At 31.5% G+C, this 22,299-nt stretch overlaps 4 protein-coding genes across 13 annotated transcripts; 3 read left to right on the top strand and 1 right to left on the bottom strand.

Moving 5' to 3' along the window:
- Window positions 1-1,509: 1,509 nt before the first annotated feature.
- LOC111280840 (transcription initiation factor TFIID subunit 12b-like) lies at window positions 1,510-7,793 on the top strand. Of its 6 annotated transcripts, none has more exons than XM_022868354.2 (9): window positions 1,512-2,343; window positions 3,300-3,506; window positions 4,229-4,750; window positions 4,860-4,934; window positions 5,571-5,649; window positions 6,288-6,349; window positions 6,702-6,737; window positions 6,827-7,075; window positions 7,510-7,793. In XM_022868354.2, the coding sequence occupies exons 1-8, from the start codon at window positions 1,609-1,611 to the stop codon at window positions 7,007-7,009; spliced, it is 1,899 nt and encodes a 632-aa protein (XP_022724089.2). In that variant the 5' UTR covers window positions 1,512-1,608; the 3' UTR covers window positions 7,010-7,075; window positions 7,510-7,793. The 6 variants fall into 6 exon arrangements, with proteins under 6 accessions (XP_089612997.1, XP_089612998.1, XP_022724089.2 ...); XM_022868353.2 differs by having other exon boundaries at window positions 4,211-4,750; XM_022868352.2 differs by having other exon boundaries at window positions 4,181-4,750.
- A 3,427-nt stretch (window positions 7,794-11,220) lies between these two features.
- Window positions 11,221-13,266, top strand: LOC111281192 (transcription factor MYB1-like). The gene is made up of 3 exons (XM_022868839.2): window positions 11,221-11,565; window positions 11,661-11,790; window positions 12,081-13,266. The coding sequence occupies exons 1-3, from the start codon at window positions 11,433-11,435 to the stop codon at window positions 12,691-12,693; spliced, it is 876 nt and encodes a 291-aa protein (XP_022724574.2). The 5' UTR covers window positions 11,221-11,432; the 3' UTR covers window positions 12,694-13,266.
- A 2,540-nt stretch (window positions 13,267-15,806) lies between these two features.
- On the top strand, window positions 15,807-18,011 carry LOC111281193 (ubiquitin-like protein ATG12). Of its 4 annotated transcripts, none has more exons than XM_022868841.2 (6): window positions 15,811-15,953; window positions 16,129-16,187; window positions 16,452-16,520; window positions 16,609-16,671; window positions 17,488-17,587; window positions 17,710-17,920. In XM_022868841.2, the coding sequence occupies exons 1-5, from the start codon at window positions 15,920-15,922 to the stop codon at window positions 17,545-17,547; spliced, it is 285 nt and encodes a 94-aa protein (XP_022724576.1). In that variant the 5' UTR covers window positions 15,811-15,919; the 3' UTR covers window positions 17,548-17,587; window positions 17,710-17,920. The 4 variants fall into 4 exon arrangements, with proteins under 4 accessions (XP_022724577.1, XP_022724576.1, XP_022724575.1 ...); XM_022868840.2 differs by having other exon boundaries at window positions 15,812-15,953; window positions 17,713-17,920; XM_022868842.2 differs by lacking the exon at window positions 17,488-17,587 and having other exon boundaries at window positions 15,807-15,953; window positions 17,713-18,011.
- Window positions 18,012-18,244: 233 nt separating this feature from the next.
- On the bottom strand, window positions 18,245-20,522 carry LOC149510676 (transcription factor MYB114-like). 2 transcript variants are annotated; one of them, XM_089757190.1, is made up of 4 exons: window positions 19,866-20,522; window positions 19,655-19,784; window positions 19,353-19,549; window positions 18,245-19,134 (listed from the first exon to the last, which is right to left on the bottom strand). In XM_089757190.1, the coding sequence occupies exons 1-4, from the start codon at window positions 20,029-20,031 to the stop codon at window positions 19,109-19,111; spliced, it is 519 nt and encodes a 172-aa protein (XP_089613316.1). In that variant the 5' UTR covers window positions 20,032-20,522; the 3' UTR covers window positions 18,245-19,108. The 2 variants fall into 2 exon arrangements, with proteins under 2 accessions (XP_089613316.1, XP_089613315.1); XM_089757189.1 differs by having other exon boundaries at window positions 18,245-19,549; window positions 19,866-20,514.
- Between the last annotated feature and the right edge of the window lie 1,777 nt (window positions 20,523-22,299).

Raw genomic sequence — 22,299 nt, 5'->3', positions numbered from 1 at the left:
AAGTTGTAAGGATTTTTTTTACATAAAATGATTTACTCATTTTTCTAAAAGTATCAATAAATAAGCTAAACACTTTTGATTTTGAATGAAGTAATTAAAATTGGTGAAGAATTATGCAATAATCATTAAGTTGAATACTCGAGTAACGTCTCAATCCCACATTAAAATAATATATGGATAAAAAATGATATGTATATAAAGATTTAATTCAAAATTTGTGAGATATCTTTTGTGAGATAAATTATGAGACTTTCAGATCAAAACAAATAATACATCTCAAATTAAATACGAATTTTCATAACTCGAGTGTAAATAAATTAAACATTTTAATAATAAAAAATAAAATAACAAAATATATAAATTTTTAAGTAAAATTCATGAAGTTCACGACTAAAAACAAGTTATTTGAAGATTATGGATGAAAATCAAAACTAATATTCATACAATAATTTAAGAGCTTTGATTAAGTTATTTGCTTGATGATTTTAAAAACTTTAAAGCTACAATGTATTTATGTATTTATTAAGTTCTATTAATCTATCCATTTTAATCTTTAAAATTTTTTACATTATTTTTATTAGAAACTCCCAATATTTTATGAAAAGTTATATTTAATTAATTTATCTTATAAAAAACATTTAATATTAATTAAAAAGTCGACTTAAATAATTATTTTGAATTGATAAAAAAAATAAAAATAGAGATAAATAACATGAATTGATAAAAATAGATTTTTACTTAAATATTTGCTTTTATTTTAATTTTATGTATAAAATATATCCATAATATATATATATATAAATGATTATGTACTCGTATATATATATTTGCCTCCTTCTTAGTAGAAATCATGGCTCCGCCACTGTAACAACAATGGCCGGAATTTTCCAAATTTTAAATCATATTTTATATAATTTTCAGATGTCAGAAGTAATTACAGTTTCTTGTGTTTATAAGAAAAACAAAGCTGGGTAATTGATGCAACCACGTTAACATTTTTCAAAAATAGATAGAAACTTTAAAATGAAATATAATACTGTATTTCTTTCTCTTTTAATTTGAATTTAATTTAATTAATTTATACAATAATTTTTATATGTGATATTTAAAAGATTTAAATTTTAAATTTATTATATATAATTTTTATCTTATAATTAAAAAAAATTAATGGACTAATTTAAAATCTAGAATTATGCAATAAACTTATCATCAATAGATTCAATACTCAATGCCCTAATATTGTATTCCTTTTTGTTTTCTTTTTATTTTTTAAAGATTCATGAAAGATTCCATGAAAACAACCAGGCCTAATGCCTAGTCCTACATAGAAAGTGGAGTGTTGTGGACAGGCACAAAATCTATGCTACTTGACTACTTATTACAGATCTTGGCTGTTCCTCAATCTAACCAAAGCCACGTGTTTTTGACCTCTGACTTCTTCTGCCAACTAGATTCCACACGTGTACAGTCCAGATTCCCTCTCTTCTCTTGAAATATCCTGCAAATTTCACCAAAAGAAATTAAAAGAAAGAAAATTAAAATTTGAATTCCTCCATGGATTAGCAATTCGAGCACCCTATAAAATTCACCCCAAAAAAGAAACAGAGCATGGCTGAAACTACATCTTCAACATTATCACCCCTTCAGTCGACAAATCCCATGATGATGGACCCTTCATTATCAACTGCGACACCGATATCATCATCGGCGACGACAAATATTAACCCAACGCCAACACCAACACCACCACCGACGACGACGACAACGTTAATGCCAGCACCCTTAACGAATACCTTAATACTTCCTCAAAGTAACAACCCTTCTCTGCAAATCCCTCCTCCTTCTCCTTCCATTGAACCCTCACTGCAAAATCCACAGCAAAGTTTACAACAACAACAACAGCAGCAGCAGCAGCAAATCTCGCAAATTTCGTCTCCACCTCTCCTACCTCTTCCCCAACAACAGCAGCAGCAGCAGCAACAACAAACGCAACAAAATGTTGCTGTTTTATCCAATTTCCAAATCCAACAACTTCAAAGATCCCCATCTATGCAACGCCTTAACCAACTCCAACAACACCAAAGCCAACAGCAGCAACAACAGCAACAGTCTCAATATGGCAACGTTTTAAGACAACAAGCTGGGTTATATGGGCAAATGAATTTTGGTGGGTCAACTTCAATTCAAGCAAACCAACAACAGAACCAGCAGAATCAACCGATGGGCAATCCCAATTTATCAAGGTCAGCTTTGATCGGGCAAAGTGGTCATTTGCCTATGCTCAGTGGTGCAGCTGCAGCTGCTGCTGCTCAGCTTAGTTTGCAGTCTCAGCTTTTAGCTTCGGTATGAATCTTTCTGGAAACCTTTTTGGGGGAAAATGATTTTTTTAGCTTTTAAAGGCATTTCCTTTTGTTGATTTTACAGTTTAAAAGTATAAATTTTAATGAATTTGTAGCTTGAAAGTGGGGAAGTAGTTTATAATTATGTAATTGCAAATTTGGTTCGTAGTTTTGCTATGAGTTGGATGTGTTGATGCTCAATTGTTGCTTCATTTGATGATTTGGGTTTTTATTTTTGGAAATATATTTTTTTTCCATTTTGGATGCAAGTTTTTCCTATTGCTTTTATCGTGTAGAAGTAATGAGTTACTAAAATAATTAGTATGTTATAAAAACCAATGGATTTATGCCAGTATGAACTAATAAATTTTTCGTTATAAATTGTTATTGAAGAATTTTGGAGTGCAATCCGCAATTTTTAAGTGTTATTTTGTCTCCTTTCTCCTTTTTCCTTCCCGCAGTGTTGGGGAGGGAATTTGAAGAGAATTATGTATTTGTAAGTAATTTAAGTAAGTTAAAATTGAACTTGAGATCTTACTGATAGCTAAAGTTGGAATTTATCAATCATTGCCAATGTTTCTTTTATTTCCAAAAGATAATCGATACCTAGTTAATGGTTATTGTTGATGAACATCTCGAAGTCAAGTATATTTAGTGCTAATGAGTGCTTTCCTTGCTTTTCAAAACTAACAATTGCCTGCTTAAGCAATTTGGATTTATTAAAGGGTATATTTTTTCTGATATCCTTTTTTGCTCTTGAGCAATTTATATCATGTTTTAACTTTTAACCATCTAAAGTTATAATGATTTCTTGAAATAGATCTAGTTTTCATATTAAATTCCTTGTAATTATTTTTTAATGGTATTAATAATCTGATTATTGCAGAACAGATTACTAGATATGGCTTGCTTATAGATATGATTATTCTTTACTATGAACATTTGAGGTTTTTTATGTAGCCGAGGCAGAAAGCTGGCTTGGTGCAAGGGTCTCAGTTTCATTCAGGAAACCCAACCGGCCAATCTTTGCATGGGATACAGGCAATGGGGATGATGAATCTGAGCTCACAACTAAGGGCTAATGGAGCTCTTTCTGCTCAACAGCGGATAAATCAGGGACAGATGAGGCAGCAGTTATCGCAACAAACACAACTCACATCTCCTCAGGTGTTCTTTTTCTTCTGACGATGCTGTATTTACCACTTTCCCCTTGATAGATCTGTAAACTAAATGCTTTTTTCCTATTTTTCTTCTATTTTAATTGTTCAATTTGAGAAATCATTTTCATCTATAGGTGGAATTTGTCTAGGTTATCTATAGGTATGGAAGTTAAATTTGCACTGATATAGAAGTTACTGTATGTTTTAGTGGACTCGTTAAGCTATGATGTAATTTTGAGACTTCAATCTGCTGATGTTAAGTTTGAAGGAGTAGAGTATTTTCTTACATCTCAATCCTCTTTAGTTTTTGGCAATGTGCAATATGATCCTCAGCCAATGATTGCACTTCTTTTGGTGCATATTTATTGTATTGAATTTTCTTAAAATGCTTTTATTTGGAAATGGCCTAATATCCCTTTTGCTATACTGGGAACAGATGCAAGATTTACCCATGGCATGCTATTTTAGGTCCATTAATAAAGCAAAAGTAAATCCAAATAGTTATGTTATCCCTTTAAATTGATTTCTATTTCTCAATCTCTCATTATGCCATTGCTACCTTTGATCAAAATTTTCTGGGGGTAGGCAATATTTAAGAGATTTTGTCATGTTTTAATGCATTTCTTCAAATTAATTTGTTTGCATGATCTCAGTGTGCGATATCTCCTATGTAAACCACAGGTTCAAAGCTTACCTAGAACATCTTCTCAGGCATTTTTAAACTCTCAGTTATCAGGGCTGGCTCAGAATGGACAACTGGGTATGATGCATAACACTCTCTTGCCACAACAGTGGTTGAAGCAAATGCCGTCAATATCTGGTCCAGGCTCACCTTCCTTCCGCCTTCAGAGGCAGTCACAGGTCCTCTTGCAACAGCAACTGGCTTCTTCTTCTCCTCAGTTGCAGGCCTTGAACCCTCAGCTAGTACAACAACAGTCACAAATGGGACATCCTCAAATGCAGCAGCCACAGCAACATCAGCAGCAACAGCAACAGCAACAGCAGCAGCAGCAGCTACAACAACAACCTCAACAACAATTACAACCACAACAATCACCATTGCATCAGCCACAACAGCAGCAGTCTCCAAGGATGCCAGGACCTGCAGGCCAGAAAACTCTCAGTTTGACAGGATCACAGCCTGATGCAACTGCATCTGGTACAACCACACCTGGGGGAAGTTCAAGCCAAGGAACTGAGGCAACCAATCAACTTCTTGGAAAGAGAAAGATACAGGATCTGGTTTCACAGGTTTTCCTGCTTTTAACTATGTGTCTTTTGTTCTTCTTCAGTTAGTTTCCTATGGTTTTCTTCCTTCTTTTGTGATAAATTGTGGCATTCATTGTTTGGCTGTGCTCAGGTTGATTCGCAAGGAAAGCTGGAACCAGAAGTTGAAGATCTACTTCTGGAGATTGCTGATGATTTCATAGACTCTGTAAGGCTCTCCTAAGCTAGAATGCATCTTCTTTAAAGGCTTTTCCTTGTTGTTATTGCTTTTCTGTGTTTGGGGTTTTGGGCATGTGCATGTGCCACTCATGTTTTTTAGTTTCTGGTCATAATTAACCACAAATTATAATAAATAATCTCAGAGGCTGAGCTGTTACAAATAAAGATATTTTAGCATTAGGGTACTTTTTTATGTCAAATATAGCTTGAATACTGCAGAATATTTTTTAAGAACTACGTGACATTCTTCCTGCAATATTTTGTTCTTAGCCTGAAAAGAAATTGAATATTTTGGGCTCACAGTGGATGGTTCAGAACCCGATGAGTTTATTTAAGTTATTTGATTTCTATAACTACATTTAGAGAGGGAAAATAGTGTTTTAATTGTTATAACCTAATACTGTGTTATAAAACTATAACTTTTCCTTCAGTTAGTGCTAACCAACCATTACTCCTAAACTGTACAATTAAACAATCCCTATGTATTGATGTATTGTCTTTCTTTATTTCTTTCTTTCAATCTTTCTTCTTATTTTTCACTGTTTCCTCCGACTTCTGGGTACTCATCAGCAGTGAAGAAATGGTCTTGTTGGTTTAAAACTTATATTGTTTCACTGGTTTTCAGGTGACTACTTTTGCATGCAGTTTGGCCAAGCATCGGAAATCATCAACATTAGAGTCCAAGGATCTCTTGCTACACTTAGGTTGATGCTTCATTATTTTGCATTTCTTTGGAATAGTTAAACATAATGTAAGGATACAAAACATACATTCAGTTAGTGCTTTTATTTTTTTATTTATATGGGGTAAAATTCTGGAATCATACTTAATCAAGTGAGCTACTTTTTGCCATCATGAAATCTGCATTCTCTGATCTTTCTCCTCTCTTTACAAAATTCTGAAAAGTTGCTTTGTGCATTCTTACAAGAAAAAAAAAAAAAAAAAGAAGTTTTAAGTTTAAATTTAGAACTAAATATATTGCTGGTGTTATGGGCTGAGACTAAAGCTTCAGGCCTATGTGGTTCTTGAACCATGGAATTGACTCTTCAGAGATCCAAGATCAGCCCTCCGGGTGTGGACCATGACACTGGCAGCCAGTAGAATTTCTGAAACTTACTATAATATATGTATAATTTTTTTTCCTTCCCAAGATTGGCTTCCTATGCACTTCCTATGTTGTATATATTATGTTAAATTATGTATTACTTTACAGCCAATAGTGCTGCATTGCAAAAAGTTTTTCATGTTGAATCTGTGTAAGATAGCCCGTTATAGTTTCTTCTTTAATTTTAAGTGAAACTGATGGAGCTTTAATGAATGCTGTACATGGGATTATGTGCAGAGAAAAACTGGCATTTGACTATTCCTGGATTTTCAAGTGAAGAGTGGAACCGAACAAGACCTGTGAGGATTTCTCTTTATCATTTTTTGAGATGTCAGTGCACAAAATGTCTTAGAATCTTGACTTTAATGTATGTGAATTCAAATTTCCTTTTCAGGATATTTTTTCTTTATTTAGGAACTCTTAGCTCAACACATATCTATGGTTGTCAAAAGCTTTTCTCTCAGTATTAATCTTTTGCATTTTACATTTAACTTTGCATATTAAATTGAACCTTTTTGAGCTATCTTCTCCGGTGTATCTTCTGATGTTATTAGCACAAGCAGCTTTTATTGTATATGGAAATCTTTGGTTATTTGCAAAATAAGAAAGAATACAATTGATGAATTTGAATCCTGTTTCTAAAACATGCAGTCATCAAGTGACCTCCACAAGAAGCGTCTTGATATGGTAAGTGAAATTTTCAGTGCAAAGTATATCTAATGTCCTACTCTACTAAAGCATTAAAACTTTTACTTCTATGCAATTTACTTGATTAGATACGGGCGCTGATGGAATCATCACAGCCTGAAACAAATGCAAATAATCCTAAAGAAATGATAAGACAGGGGCTCGGCAACCCAGTTAGTGCAAACCATTTAATGAGACCTTCGCCAAGTTCCGAGCAGTTGGCTTCACAAGCAGCTGGTTCACAAATGCTGCAGCAAATAACTCGGTATTGATGGAGAGAAGTTGCCATTCATAATTTGGAGCCAAATTCAATGTTAATGGCTATCTGGACATTGCAGGTGAGCAACATGGTTCATTTGCATTAATGATTTACTGTCTACTCATCTATGCTGTATCTTGAGCTTATAGAATCCATGCTAGAATATATCCCATGTCTATTATCTGTATATCAATGAGACACGTTCTTCACATGGTAGGGTTATAAGCTGAAGAAAAAATCCACATGCATTATTCAATTTTGAAAGATGAAATATAAATCATTTCATTGCCGGGCAATCATGCCAACCTCCTTTAAGCATTATTATTAAAGTCATTCTAACATCATGCTTTGGTCTAATGAGCTGAGTAAACCTACCAGATACCACCTCTTAAAAGTGGCTGCATTAACTAATTGAGTTAAGACTTGGTCCATTTTTTGGCATTTGTTCAATATAGACTTTCATTCCCTATTTCATACTAAATTAACTACCCTTGTCAGCTGCCAACTTTGCAGGTTATGGTAACTGAAGCTTAAGCTCGAGTGGATTGACAAAAGCAAAAGCTATAATTACTTGGTAAGTATCAGAGACTTGGAACTAGGGGAAAAGATTACACCATTTGAACATCTAATTTATCATTTTCTGTTCATGATATATGTTGTAAGTGAATTTATCAGTGAGGTCTATGCGGAGAGTCTGTTCCCCAGTTCAAGCTTCTCTGCCTCGATGGCATATAGAGCTTGGCCTGGATGCGCGCAGATTCTTCTTTATTATTTATTTAAAAAATTATTTTTCATGATTTTACTTGATCCCTCATTTGGGTTTTAGACATAAACTACTAGGCTCTCAAAGCACATTGATTCAGTGATTGTTCTGTTAGGGTAAGTTCTTGTCATAGAATGGTGCATTCTTGCAGCATGTCTTGATTTATGGGATTGAACTACTGTTCATTATTAAAACACTATCTCAAGCTTTAAAAAATTAATAATCATGAAATTATCATATGCATCCCATTAACCAATTTCTCCATAAAACATCAAGTGTTTGCTATGCATCATCCTGCACAAAAACCACCTAACTATGTTAATGGGATTTGTTGAGTTTGGTAAAGATCGAATATTTCGCTTATAAAATCTTGATCTTAATCGACTGTTTTTTTTTTTTAAAGACATCCTGATCTTAATATTAAATGAACCATATATAAAATTGTCAACGATAATAATTTTCACAATTACAATTAATTTATTCCAAAAAATAATTCGATGTAGAAGTCATTATCAATTGATTATTACCCTCCCATCGACAATCACGCACACCTTTCATCTCTTAAGCTATTGCAATAGCCAACTACAATAACAAAATAGGGAACCATGGTCATTAGAATTTTTTTAAAGCCATCAGGACATATATATATTTTTCAGATTGGATTTGGATTTAATTATTTTTCACAAGAACAGCAATTTTAAGATGTATTTTTTCACATCAATTGATGTATTAAAAATTTTATTTTCAAAATATTTTTATGAATCTAACCTTATTGGCAAGAGAAATTTTTAAAACGTAAGCAATTGGACCGATATTTTATTTGCTACAAATTCTATATACAGACGAGCAAAAAGCATAAATGGCCTTATTTAGCAAGTTGGATTATATTATACTTAATTAACTAAGAATAGCTTCTGGAAAGCATACGCACTAAAGGAAGAACGAAGTTGGAGAGTTAGTAAGAGGAAAGAATTCAACTAAAATCATTTTTTAAGTTCGGTTTAATAGATGGTTTTATATTTGGTTTATTTTTTATTTATTTTTTTTCAAAAATATCTATCAAATGAATTTTAATAATCAAGAATTTAGACACATAATGTCCAAAAAGGTTGTGGAAGGAGATGACAATTAATATTCTAATTAACTACTTATAATTATTTTTAAGGCTAATCATGAGTATGCATTTAGTATTTTTTTTTTCAGAATTGCTTTTAGTATTTGTTTGAATTAAAAAAAAAAATTATGATCAACCTTAAAATCAATTATTAATTTTCCGTGTCAAAGTGAATGACATTGTCTGCTACCAATTGTCATACTTGCCTTCTACAATTAAGTTACCTAACATTTTTGTTGTCGGTAAACATCATCTTCAATTAATTTACTGTAATTTGAGGCTTCATATAATCTATGTTACCTGTGGGAAATAACCCTGCAGGAGTTTGAGTTTAGATTTGATCCAACAATAAGAAAAAAAAAAAAAAAAAACAGATCAAAAGGTTGAAGAAAGTCATCATCATTTCCTTAATCCCTGGGATAAGAAGATTAAAAAAAAAAAAAAAAAAAAAAAACACAGAAACGTGATCGAATTAAGGCTGTGACTGTGAACATGCAGTTGATATTCTACATAATTTAAGGGCATAATTTTTGAGCCCAACGAAGTCTCTGCCATTCTGGAGATTGGCTTTAGTCTGGAAGTATAATATATTATATATTATTGTTCATGTATTAAAATAATAGTTAGGTTTCCATGCACCAAGGTTGAGGTTTGGGACCATTGCTTTTTCTTTTTCTTTCTTTTCAATATTTTTATCAAGTTGATGTTCATTAATATTTAATAGAAGAGATTCTCTACTTTATTACCTTTGTCCTATGCCCCAATTTTCTTCCATATGCCAGTTAGCATATATGTATTAATTTCAACAGTAGAACTCTTTCGATGGTTACTTTTCCAATATATTTGCTAACTTCGTAGGGTTTTCGAGATTTCCCAAACATTTCTGCGAGTTGTTAGAATCAAGAAAATAAATGAAAAATGATAATTGGAGAGAGGGGCGGGGGGGGGGGGGGGGGTTGCTGCAGCTATAGATTCAATTTCAGAGACGAAGCACATAATCTGATTCTTAATGCTATTCAGTAATCATGGTAATATTAATTTTTCAGGTTGTTAGCATCAGCTGATCATCAGCATTTGTTTCTTTACAAGGATCGATGGATCCATCAATTATAAATGAAAGTTTCTAGAGATACATGGCAAAGGTGTATGTTAGCTTTTATTTATATATTTATTGCGAGATGGTTTAGTTTTTCAACAAACTTTCAAGCTCATGAAAGAAAGTTAGATTGGGAGGTAAGCAGCCAGGACCTGATGAAGAGAAAGGCAGATGAAAAATGTAATATAGTACAAGGTCAAGTGGAAGGTCTATGGATATATCATTATCATCACCAACATCCAATTAATATGCAAATACATGCTTCATGCTTGTATTTACTTATGTAATTTAATAGTCTAATTTTTTAATTGAAGTCTCGTAATGTGAATGTTCTAGAATTTAATTATTAGATACAACATATATGCAATCATCATCAAAATTTTTTTTTATTTAAGTGTTATTGGTTACATAAGTGAATTTATTTTTTTAAAAATTATCTTAAACTTGACTAATGATTTTTTTTTATCCTAATCTTAATAAAAAGTTCTTAAAAAATATAACTGAGTTCAGGAATTCGATTATATATAAAAAAAAAATTATAACACTCCCACAATTTTCATTTTAAAATTGTACCAATTAATCTTAATTTATCTTTTTAACTTTAATTGACATGGTCTTTAACTTATTCTTATTATTTATTATTTTTATTAATTTTAATATTTAAATATTAGAAATATTTTTAACTTTTCTCTAACATCTTAATTTTTTTTCTGTATTTTCTTGCTTTTCTGCTTTTCTTCCTATTGTTGATTAATCTCCCTGTTGCTTGATTAAGGTTTTTAAATAGGCATTCAAACTTAACCTACACAAAACAAGATTTCCAACAGTTTTTTTTTTTCCACCAAAATTTAATCATAGAATCCAACTTCAATTCTTGTTCAGCTATTTCCTCAAAAATAAGGCTAATTGCATTAGCCTAGTATTTCAAGTCAACTTAATATAACAATTTCAATCTAACATCCTTTCGGGAATTTTAATCCTTTTCTATTTTTTTTATTTCAGGTAAATTCTATTTTTTTTCTTTTTTTTCATAATATAATAAATCAATAACATAAATAAAATAAAAATAAGAAAAAAAAAACCTAAAATCTAAAAATTTAATCGCAAAATATGAATTGAAAATCGGATTAAATAGGGTGTTTAAAAAGGTGATTTGATTTTGTCATTTATTATAATACTATTGAAGCCCCCTTTGCACATGCAACTAAAGCCATTCAATCGTATATAATTTGATAAATGAAGTGAGGATTTACAGATCCTGCACGGTCTTATATAAATAAGAACAACGTATCAAGTGTTAGCAAAACCAGATACACACTCTATCTTTTCTCTTTTCTGTCGCCGCCCAACTCCTTGGAAACTAGTAACAAAAATCACTGAGAATTGTCCTTGCCCCAACTCCTTGGAAACTAGAAACAAAAATCACTGAGAATTGTGTATTCTTTGAAGGGTGTTGCTTGGATATGGGGAGGAGTCCTTGTTGCTCAAAAGAAGGGTTGAATAGAGGAGCATGGACAGCAATGGAAGACAAAATTCTGACAGACTACGTTAAAATCCATGGCGAAGGGCAATGGAGAAACCTTCCAAAAAGAGCAGGTGAGGGAGCATTTTAATTGATTAGGTGAACTTTGAACTAATCTGAAGCTTCAACTTAGAAGAATTTGTTAAAGCCAATATGGCTGATCATGCAGGTCTTAAAAGATGCGGGAAGAGTTGCAGATTAAGGTGGCTAAATTATCTGAGACCTGATATCAAGAGAGGGAACATTACTCATGATGAAGAGGAACTCATTATCAGGCTTCACAAGCTCCTGGGAAACAGGTTTGGAATTCTTTTTTCTTTTTTTTTTTTTCTTCCCTTCCCACCCATTTATTAGATGCAAATATTTAGTATATATTGCAGTATTGGGCAAGGCAATCAAACTTCTGGCAACTATGAGGAATCTTGGAAAAAGTATTGCACTTTGCATGCATAATAACAATAATACAGATGCCTTCAAAACAGATCTAAAAGCCTAGTCTCTTTTCTTTCTCTTCTCTTTTTGTGCTATAAGGAAAATGGAACAACGCACATTAATTGATGTATGTTGATGGAAATAGTTTTGTGTGCAGATGGTCCCTTATAGCTGGGAGGCTTCCAGGGCGAACAGACAATGAAATCAAAAACTACTGGAACACCTACATCGGCAAAAAGTTGCAAAACCAACAAAGCCACTCTTTAAGGAACCATAAACCATCAAATCAATCCCAAAACAAGGCTAAGCCCTCCATTGAAACATCCTTTAGGCCGCCTTCTAAAGCAAATTCAAATTCATGCGTGATCAGGACCAAGGCAACAAGGTGCACAAAAGTCTGTAGTCACAGGCCAGAACCACAACTTGAAGACTATAAGCTATCACAGCCACGACCCTTTTCGTTACCTGAGGAACCCGAGTCATCAGAACATGTTCCCAAGGAGGATAATGATCCATCGAATTTCTTGATCGATTTAGAGGTGGATGAAATTTTTTTATCAGAATTTCTCAACTCTGAATTGTCACAACTACAGCCATCTCATTTTCAAAACAAAGGAGATCACAGTGACAGTAACACTGTCAGATGTGAACAGGGCCAATATTCATCAACACATGTAACCACAATGATTCAAGACGTGGATTTTACAGCCATGGCTTCTTTAATGGAGTCTGAATTGGATTGGCTCCAAGACCAAGCAGATCCAAATTAATTTGATAAACTACCAAAAACTCTATCTGCAGAATACAAGCATGTTACTAGAAGTATTATTAAATATATCATGTCAAGTGGTTTTCTTGATTATGATCTGGCCCCTGAGACCATTCCTGGTTAAACTATTCGTACAAGGAATCTTTCTTTTGGTCCCACTCTTTCTTAGCTGTTACTGGCGGCACTTTAAATCATCATTGCAAAAATGGGAGTCGATTTTGTGTATGTACGATTCCAATGAAAAGGCTTGCATGACATCATATCTGTTTGTTTCCTTTTTCTTCATTTTTCTCTTTTCCTTGTCCTTTGGATCTTATTGTTGGTTGATAATAAATGTGGCATGGACACAATTAGAATTAATAGCTTAAGGTGGAGCAAGGTTAATTTTGATAAAATTGAAGATCCATAACTAGTATGATCCCGGCGAATTTGATCAAGAATCAAACCCCTTATAATACATGAATCAAAAACTTAATTAGAAGAAAAGAAAAAGGAAGCCTATAATGTACAATCAAAAAGAAAAAATAAGATAGAAGGAAAAAGCATAGTTAATAGAATATAAAGTTTAATTCAATTAATTTATATAATTAATCTTAAAATATAATATTTACATATTAAATTTATTAGTCAAATACCAACATTTATAACCTCTTATCCCATTCTAAAAAATTTACTTATAAATGAAGAGAGATTTAAACTCGATCATTTAGGCTAACATACATGTATGTATCATGATGGCATTTAACAATAAATTCAATTCACGGGCAGAACAGATTATAAGGGTTTGGCCTACTAGCAATGTTACCAAGCATTCACCCCACCCAAAATGTGATAGATGTCCTTTTAAATTTTCCACTCTATGTACATTGCTTGCTCTATTGTGATTCAAAAGTTCAAAATCAGACTAAACTATTATTTTATTCTAAAAATATTTTTAAATTTCTCGAGCTCAACTCTTTTTTATTTTTAATAATATTTATCTATTACATGATAATATTATGTATTTAGCATATAAACCGCATGAATTAAATCATACAGTTATTATAAATATTGATGAGAAGGAGATCCAAAGCACCATAAAATTAATTATTTCCCAAGCAAAAAAAATTGTATATATTTTTCAATGTATAACAAGTATTCGTAAGAGTACTCAATAATAAAATTTGATAGGTGAGATTCTGCTAATAATTTTTGTGCATATCTTTAAGGTTTAAATTATTAAGAAAAATTAAGGACATTTTATATTCTATACTATAGTTAATAATTTACAAGACCATATCTTTTCCATTTTTAAATCTTTATTAAAAGAAAAAAATATTTTGAAAATTCCAATCTTTTTTTTTCTAATGTAAATAATTTCATGTTTGATTGTCTAAAGCATTTATATCTAGAGGTAGGTGCATCGAGCAAATAATAATTTTTTTTATTTATCAAACTAAGTATATAATAACTAATTAAAGCTTTATTAGACACGAAATAAAAAATATGAAAAAAGATGGGTCAAATAATAATTTTATTAAAAAAAATTGAGTATTATTTTTTGTGGGATAAAATATTCTATTATAATGGTGTAAAAAATATTTTTGAGAGGACCCTAGCCCCTGCTAACCTCCTAGCTATGCCCCTAAACTTTATGATATTGTCGGGAATAGTGGCTCAACCTATCATTTTCATGTCACCAAATCTTCTAAATTTGGTGGAAATTTATATGATAAATTTAAAAAGAAAATTGATTTGTAGAAGAAAGCTTGTAATTATATATATTTTTTGCTTTGACAAACCCTAAACCTTAATTAACCTCTAATGAAACCCAATATACTAAACTTTGGAAAACAGTCATAAACACTATCCTTACTAATATTTATTAATGTTTAAAAAGTTTTACATCAATATTACAAGCAAGAGACATATAAATTTCTTTAATTAATTTTTTATAAGAAATATTTTTATTATATTAATTTCATTTATAAAATTTAAAATTTTCATTAATAATAAATAAAATAATTGCTTATCTATCTTGCTTTTATTAATATTGTTTAAAATTTTTTACAATTGAAACTTTTTTTATCAAAAGAACTTTAACATGCATTATTGCCCTTTGTTTCCCTTCCATGCTTACTTATATTTATTTAATGCTTAAAATGTTTTACATCGATATTACAAGCAATAGATATATAAATGTATATTAATTTCGTTTATAAAATTTAAAACTTTCATTAATAATAAATAAAATAATTGCTTATTTATCTTTCTTTTATTAATATTGTTTAAAAAAAATTTTACACCAATATGATTGACACTTTCTTATCAAAAGAACTTTAACATGCATTATTATTCTTTGTTTCCCTTCCATTATTATATCATATGTGACAACATAGGCTAATTACTAGGCAAATGATAGCTTCATTTAGGATTAGGTTTTGGGGTTAGGTAAGTATCCTTTTTATCTCCACTTAATTAACTTTTGAATAAAAAAGTTAATTTTAAGGTAATCAATGAAACTTAGAACTTTTTTCCCATTTTCTCCCTAAAATGGGACTCACTTTTATATATATTTTTTTATTTTGATGTCTTTTTACATTTTCACAAACATCATATCACACAAGGTAATCTAATTGGTGAAGAAAAAATAAATCACTAATAGCTTTAGGATATCCTTAAAAGATGCAAACAAAAAGAAATATTTATCTATTTTATATAGTTATTTAATTAAACTAATGATTTGTTATTGGAATTCATAACGATAATTATTTCATTGGACATGCTTTTTTTGTTTTTTAATGGATTTATAATTTTTTATTAATGAAAAAGTTTGGATGTAATGATTAATAACTCAAGTGGGTTATGCTTTTTTCTATCATTTAAAAAAAAAAAACTAAAATTATTATTTTATATAATGAATTTTTAAATTTTACAAATAAAGTTTGAGAATTAATACATATTTTTTAATATAATTAATTTTTAAAATATATTATAATGATAGAGAATGGATTCAAAATTGGAGAGGTTAAATTTAATAGTAATTTTTAGGTTTAAAAAAAAAAAAAAAAGAAAACCTATGAAGTGGATAAAATTGGGCGGGCTTACATTAAGCTCAGTTTTGTAAAAAAGATCGGCCCAGTTTTCCCCTTGGAAACTTCAAAATCTACCCTGGAATTAGCAATTTCTTCAATTCGCCCCTTAAGGGCTAAAACTCGTATCCTGTCTCATGTTTAGCTCATGTAAACATGGCAGCTGAGTCACCCAGTTCTGTTCGAAAAGGTCAATCATCTGAACCATTCTTAAAAAACCCATGAACCTTAGTTTTCCATCCCATTTCAAATCTTGAAAACACTTTAATTGCGCTTAAAATTTTGAGTTTCTCGGTTTTCTTTTTTTTTTTTTTTAAATCACATTTCCCTAATTTCTTTTATTTGGGTTTTTCAATTTGATGCAGTTGTTGTTCATTTGAGAGCAACTGGGGATGCCCCAATTCTAAAGCAAGCCAAATTCAAGGTATTTCTTTGATTTTTGTAGGATTTTTAGTTGTTATAATGAAGCATGGGCATTGCAAAAGTTTTGTACATCAGTGTGAAACCATTCCTTAAATCATGTTCTTGAGTGTGTTTTTGTCCATTATTTTCAGGGTTTCCATGTGAAACACTTATAATAATTGATGCATGTTTTAAGCCTGATTTTTTCTTTTAATCACTTAGTGCGTGTAATTGTTTTATTAAATGAAATGTATCTTTCTTTTTTTAAAAGCTTTTGACTTGACAGATACTTGGAGCTGATAAATTTGCTAAAGTTATTGATTTTTTACGCCGACAACTGCACCAGGATACACTGGTAATTAATTTATTTATGTTGTAGTTTTGTCAAATTACTTTCAATCTGTTGTTTGCATAGTATTGATTTCTTATCCCTTGTTTTGTAGTTTCTGTATGTCAACAGTGCCTTCTCACCAAGCCCAGATGAATTGGTGATTGACCTGTATAATGTAAGTCATAATACTTGCACACTTTTTCTTGCTGGTTTTAGTTCTGTGAATTACTCTTGTGGGAGTATTTGTAGATTTCTGTATTGTGCAATTGATTCGGTGTATCTTCATTCATGACTAGATGTTTGTCCAAAAACAAAAACCTGAATAGGAAAGAACAAAGATGTTTAGCTTAGAAATTTACCTTTTTTATGCAAATGTGTCATCCTCAGAGACACAACATGTTTTTCATTTATATGGTGATAATGTCAAAGAAATTTATTTGGGCATAGCATATTTAACTACTGACTTAGATGGGATGCTTTTTCTGAATGTCTGTATTGTTTTCATGTATAGAGATAATTATTTATCTTAAATTTGCAACTACTTCCCTTTATTTAGCATATCATTTGGGCCCTGAATGACAAAATTAGATGAGTTTTCACATGAAATGGTCCATTGCTTCACGGGCTCAGTAGCTTGGTCTGTGTACTCTGACAGAAATGTTTTTTCCATTGAAAGTAGATTCTTTTTTACACGTCTATTCTATTCACCATTAAACACTCTAGGTATTTATAAGAACTCCTTGAAGATGATGACTGCTATATATCAGCTGCTGCGTATTGGAATTGAAATCAAGAGAAGTTTTCTTCTCCTTGTTGCATGATCACTGAAAAATGGACTGAAAATTTTTCTTAGGGAGGATGCCACTCCATGACTTGCTTGTGTCTCCTAATAGAGTTGAAAATACACAAAAGCTATGTGGAAAACTTAATTGGTTATCTGGTCTTGTCTATGCTTATCTTTTGTCTAACTATTGCTGCCTTTGCATTCCAGAATTTTGGTTTTGATGGTAAACTTGTGGTTAATTATGCCTGTTCCATGGCATGGGGATAACTCTCGATGATGGATCTACTGAGATAAAACTGTCAACTCTGTAATACCACCAGTTCATTTGTGTCCTTCAATTCTCCATTACACAGTCCTTGTAGAACCATCCTCTTAATCTCTGCTTTTTTTTTTTTTTCATTTATCACTGAAACAATGGTGCTTGTATAGCAGATACTAACTTCTTACTTCCACACGAGCAAGGGAATGTTGTTGCTGGTATTATGAACGTTCTGATCAAGGAGACGATTGGAACAGCAGTACACGTGCATCTATCATTTTGTTTTTTCTTCTTTTTTTTTGTTGTTGATTTCATTGACTTATGCATGTTGTACATTCCAATTTGTTTATAATTCAAATATAGAAAACATATCTTGGTTCACATGCTTCAAGTACGTTCTGTAAATCTTGGAGTTATGCATCTTTTGTATAATTGGCTGCACTTGTTGAATATGTTCTGTTGTCAAGACAAATTGTCCTTGGAATTATTGCTGCTTACCTTTGCCCCCTTCAGAAATTATTACTCTTTAGGGCTTGCCATGTAGAACTTTATAAAATCTTTGCCATGCATTAGAAACTTCATCAAACGTGCTTCGCATGCGTAAGATATGTACCCATCATGGCTAACAACTTAGTAGTTCAGAGATGCCATTTTTAAGCAGTAGATGATTCTGAGAGGGAATTCAGTACTTCATTTACACTTGACCCTATGGGGCTATCCTAGCAATTTATGACACTTATACCTTATCACCTGCTTAATTGATCAGGTTTTTTTCGGGTGGGAACCGTTAAACTTTGGGGGGAACTCTTTTGTTATTTCATTCTCATGGTACAGAAGTAAATGGCTAATGAATATTTTTGTTGATTTTTTTATGCTGGAATCTGAATTCGCATTGCATATAAACAATGACTCAAAAAGAGAAGCACATGAGTCTGTAATTTAAATTCGTTCCTTTAGATTAAAGGGCCGAGTAGTTTTCAGGAGATTGGGATGGAAAGAAGTTTTCAGGAGTAAACTATGTCGTCTTTTTTGAACTCTGAACATTTCCTTCCAAAGCACGGTTTAGGTCTCTGCAGGACTGCTTATTGCCAGGCATTAAGGCAATCTAGTATCTATGGATCTTGCCCTAAATCTTTCCTAAAGAATTTGGGGGGCGAGTGGGGGATGGAAAATTTGTAAGGTTAAACCAATCGAAATCAGGAATCTATGCCCACTATTTCTGTACGATATGCAGTCTTTGTCGTCTTGGAACTTACATTTTAGCACGTTTGAGGCAAAGTTCAGTTCACTTGGTTGAGTTGGAGTAACGTGTATCACATAGCTTTGCCCTGGTGGTCGGTCATAACATTCGCTTTAGCTGGACGACTGATAAATAGAAATCAACCATGGTCTGTCTCAGCCTTACTTTTTGGTCTGTTTTCTTGTCTGCCTTTTCCTGTTTTCTTTTACTTTTTGGTATGGTGAGTTTTCAAAATCAGGTTGGGGAAAAAAAAACTGAAGGATATTCCATTCACTAAAGTGATTAGGACCAATCAAAAGAATCCTGCTGCAGTTTCACCATTTCAACAACTAGGAGAGCTGACACAACATGAATCCTGCCAAATTCATGAAGAGATAACAATGTTTTACAGATCAGTAAGGATTGCATCAATTCATGATAGTGCAAGGAGATAGAAAACAAAAGGTTGCATTTCCATAAAGTTTCAATTAAAACCCTCATTAAGAAATCTGTTCATCCACTCCAAGTTCTGGGGATCCTCATTGGAGAAATCAAAGAACTCATCCACATCGAAGCTGATATTTGAGTCCTCACCTCCAGTAGATGTATTATCTTTTTTCATTTCCTCTTTGGCATTCTCCACTAATCTCTTTTGAGCTTTGCAGTTTCCTCTTGCTGAAGCACCAGTCTGTCTATCTTTTTGGTTTATTTTCTCGCTCAAATGAGAATTCCAATAGTTCTTGATCTCGTTATCTGTTCTTCCTGGTAATCTTCCTGCAATCAGAGACCACCTGAGGGAAAGCCATCAGATAAATAAAAGCTGTTCAATCACTGATACCAACTTGGAATATATCGATTGCAATAATCCAAATTCATATTTATAATTCTGAATTAACCTGTTTCCAAGGAGTTTATGAAGCCTAAGTATCAAGTCCTCTTCTTGGTCTGATATATTTCCTCTCTTGATGTTAGGCCTCAGGTAATTCATCCACCTCAGTCTGCAACTTTTACCACACCTACTCAAACCTGCAAAAAAAAAAAAAAAATCGGCAAACACCCCCTCAAGTCTTAAATCAATCAAATAGGGTACATCAATTACTTAGTTACCTGCTTTGATTGCAACTGTTTTCCACCTTTTAGCACCATGAACTGCAATAACCTCAGCCAATTGTCTATCTTCTTCTGCTGTCCATGCTCCCTTGTTGACTAATTCTCTCTTACCAGACACATTTTCTTCCATTTTAATGGTCTCATCTAATGTCACAGGAGCCATGATTAATCTTTTTTCTTTTGTTCGAGCACCAGCTATATATGATCAGAAGCTAGTAAGAGAGAGGCTGTTGCTTGCTCGAGTTCACTGTGTTATCTACCCTTCTTGGTGTTCGAGAAGAACCTCAACTACCACGTATATATATATGTGAAAGATATAAGCATTGAGAGCATTTCACTTTGGCAGCAGCAGCCATCATAAAAAAGGACAGCGATGATGATTGAGTAATGAGAATGCCGTAAAGTTTGCACAAAGCTGCAGATTACTACAAAGGCTGCTGCTAGCGGCAAGGCCATTTAATTTTTTTTTTTTGACAGATTAATGTATTTATATAATATATAATACATAGTGCCCTGTCACTGCTTTTAACAAAATAAGAAAAAAAAAAAAAAGATGGCTTTGGCATTGAGTAAAAAATGTCTACAGTTGATGGCTATGGAATAGTAATCAGAACCCCCATGTACAAGCAAGTTTTGTCATGTAGTTGCAAATGGATGGATAATAATTTAAATTTGACAATTTCAGATAAAAAAAACCAGAAGTGTAAAGCTATGAATAAAAAACTGAGGTGAATACAATTATTAAAATATTAATTAAAAGATAAGAAGAAGTATAATTGTCTTTAATATTATTTATTTTTCAAACCCATGAAAAAGAAATACCAAACCTTAATAAAAGTGAGTGCATAAAGAATAACTGTGACTGGCTAGCAGTTGGACTTAGCTAGCTAAGCTACCTTTTATTTTATGTAATTTTCCTTTCAGCAATGCTTCGGAGTATCTGTCCTGACTGTTGATTACATGTTTCTAGACACATATATCCGACAATGGGATATATATCAGAATTCAACTTAATAATTCTTATATTTGTGTCGTTTAAAATATTAATAATTGAATAAAATATATAAAAATAATTTATGATCTAAGATGAATTAAAAATATTTTTTGAAATTTAAAAAATGACACTTAATTATTTTATAATTTATGTTATTATTTTTTTACTCAAAATCATCAATTTGTTCTCTCTCTAAAATAAGATAAATTGTCTCTCTAAAACCAAACAAAGGAAATTCTTCATCTTTTTTTTCATCTTTTCCTTCATTGTTTCCAACATTCATAAATGTTTCTTACTCTCTTTCTACCTCCAAACATTTGCAACTTGTTTTTTTTTTTAAAAAAAAATTTTGGTGAATCCCAAATCATACCGTATGCATTTGTGATGAAATTCTAAATTCTAATCTTTTTTTTTTTCACATCTTTTTAATTTTTTCACTTTGTAACAACAAAATGTATATTAATCATATCTTGTTGTCTCAAAATAAAAAAACTTGCATATTAGAAATTTCAAGACCCAATTCAACGATTCATTGAAAAGCAAAGTAATTGAGTTTGGTGGAAATAAAGATGACAGCACAATTAAGCAATCCATTATTGTTGTTTTATTTCATTAGTGATAGTAAAAGAATCGAACCCATCTATCTTAATTTTGTTTTGTTTTTTAATTAAAAATTTATCAATACATTAGGTTCTATTAAAAAAAGAATTTTTAATTTTTAATTTTGAAGAAAAATAAATCTGGGTAAGATTATTAGAAGAATAAATTATGAAAAATGAGATTCAATAGATGATTTTTAATTGTTGGCCGTTATCAAATTTGTAAAATGAAAAATAAGAGAAGTGAAACAAAGGAAAAAAAATATTTTTATTCAATTTGCTTAGCATAATAGTATTTTTCCTCGTATATTTGTAAAAAAATTTGATGAGTATGGAGGAGGTGTATATGAGTGATGGCTTGATAAGTAAAATTTGAAAATGGAAGGAGAGAAAGCTTGAGAGGATGATGATGAATGGTGGGTTGGTGGCCTCATGGGTAAAGTTAGGAGAAGAAGGAAAAGAAAGGCTAACGGAGCTTAAGATAATGTTAACGGAGTAAAATACAAGGGGGTTAAGTATAATTTTTTAAATATCAGGAGATAAAATTATTTCGGCTTGATTAAATGTTTATATATAATTTATCTTTAATAATTTATAAATTTATATTATATTTTATATGAAAATTATGTATCATAATTTATATTCATATAAAAAATATAAAAAAAATTTTAAATTTTTTATAAACTTGTATATAATTTTTGCTAAAATTTTAATATATCACTTTCATATTTTTGTTATATCAATCCTGATCTGGTAGCTAACTGGTTGCAAATCTTGTGTTTTTCATTTTCATGATCAGGTATTACCTGCTTGGACCAAAAATATAGTTATTTACTTG

Source organism: Durio zibethinus, chromosome 28, assembly GCF_047325235.1.
Source record: "Durio zibethinus cultivar Kanyao isolate XHJ-2024 chromosome 28, ASM4732523v1, whole genome shotgun sequence".
Taxonomy (NCBI): Eukaryota; Viridiplantae; Streptophyta; class Magnoliopsida; order Malvales; family Malvaceae; genus Durio; species Durio zibethinus.
This window is presented reverse-complemented; position numbering and strand designations above follow the sequence as displayed.